This window comes from Austrofundulus limnaeus, unplaced genomic scaffold, assembly GCF_001266775.1.
Source record: "Austrofundulus limnaeus strain Quisiro unplaced genomic scaffold, Austrofundulus_limnaeus-1.0 Scaffold127, whole genome shotgun sequence".
Taxonomy (NCBI): Eukaryota; Metazoa; Chordata; class Actinopteri; order Cyprinodontiformes; family Rivulidae; genus Austrofundulus; species Austrofundulus limnaeus.
Window position 1 is genome coordinate 882,745 of NW_013952529.1, and position 1,505 is coordinate 884,249.

At 37.7% G+C, this 1,505-nt stretch overlaps 1 protein-coding gene across 1 annotated transcript in view; it reads right to left on the bottom strand.

Annotated features, from left to right (window-relative positions):
• ripor3 (RIPOR family member 3) overlaps window positions 1-1,505 on the bottom strand; it is a gene marked incomplete at its 5' end in the record, with an annotated part of 31,404 nt that overhangs the window by 25,214 nt on the left and 4,685 nt on the right. The window contains 1 exon segment of the mRNA XM_014015342.1: window positions 597-749. Within this exon segment, the coding sequence (XP_013870796.1) occupies window positions 597-749 (153 nt within the window).

Sequence of the window (1,505 nt, forward strand, 5' to 3'; positions counted from 1 at the left end):
ATTTTATATAATATATATGGTGACAAATAAATGTTTGGATCATTTTTCTAAAGAACAAACATTCAATAACAAGTCTTTTAATGCAGGTAAAAAAAATAAATTTTGCAAATAAAAACTTCAGATTTCTTCACATTTATTAATGGAACCATCATGGTCTGTCCTGTTTAAAATGACAAAACACTAAATTATTTCTTTACTAAAACCTCTGTAACTTTGCTCCAGTTAATTTTAGCAGCATGAATCTTTGTACAGGTGATGTTCACAAGTGGATTTATGTTTCCAAGGGTTTTTAGCCTGATTCATTATGGGTTTAAATGGTTTATATACTGTCAAATGTTAAAAATTACTCAGACAGGAGGGAAATTTAAAAAAAAAATCGGTTCCATCCCCAATATGTCTAAAAACACAGCAGCTGTTTTAGTACTTACACTTCTATTAAAATCTCCCGTGTTGGTTTATTTTGATACCAAGCTTATTAAAGCAGAGTTTATAAATGCTGACTCAGTTTCAGTTTCAGCATGAAATTTTGAGCAAAAACATCAAGAAAACTCCTTGGAGCTTAAGTGGTTAATCCATGTGAAAACATTATTTCTCACTTGAGTCCGTTACGAAGCGCCTGGAAGACCTGGTCCACCTGCTCCGGCTGGGACCAGGAAGCCACCGACCATCTGCCAGGAGACAGGTGTGTTCTGGGAGATCTGCCTCCTGGTGCAGCTTTGGAGCGAAAAGAGCCGCGAACAGACGACGAGCTGAGACAAATAAAATCCACATTTTAGTGTTTATTTATTTTACAGATTAGAGCTTCAGTTTGGAATTCTGATCATTGTTTTTGTTTATTTCCTGGTAGGTTTTTAACGATTTGTTTAAATATTTGGAGTTTTTTTTCCACTCGGATGGAAAAATATTTGTTGAACAAAATCCTCCAAAACAGCTTTGTTTGGTTTTGTGTACAGTTTCAGTCATGATGAGATGTTTTTGTCTCTGCATAAATCACTTTATACAAAAAGTCCATGTTCACATTCAGGCACGACAACTTTAACAACAGGAGGGTTACCGAGCCGACACCAGAACTTCTTAATTACAACTTCTGCTTTCATTTTCCTCCTGACGTTGATGGAACTCCGGGGGAATCATTCCTGGAATGTTTGTCCCTAAAAACCTGTTGATTTATGGCCCCAAACCCAGAAACGGACTAAAAAATGCAGCCAGAACCTCCGGGCGGACCCACAGAGATGTTTTCATGAAGTCACAGCGAACGTGTGGAAATATGTTCACTTTAAACACAAACTTTAAACCCGGGTCAGTTTTAAGGGTCCAGTTTTAATCCCAGACTCAGATGTGATCCAGTTCAGAGAGGCTTTGGTTTTAAAACCACGACCCGGTCCGAGTGGAACCACTTCCAAAACCAGATTTCTATTGTCTTAAAGTCCAGTCTGCAAAATGTTTTATAAATATTCATACAACCATCCAGGGGTGTCACTAGGTTTTAAGGACAAGGGGGGCTT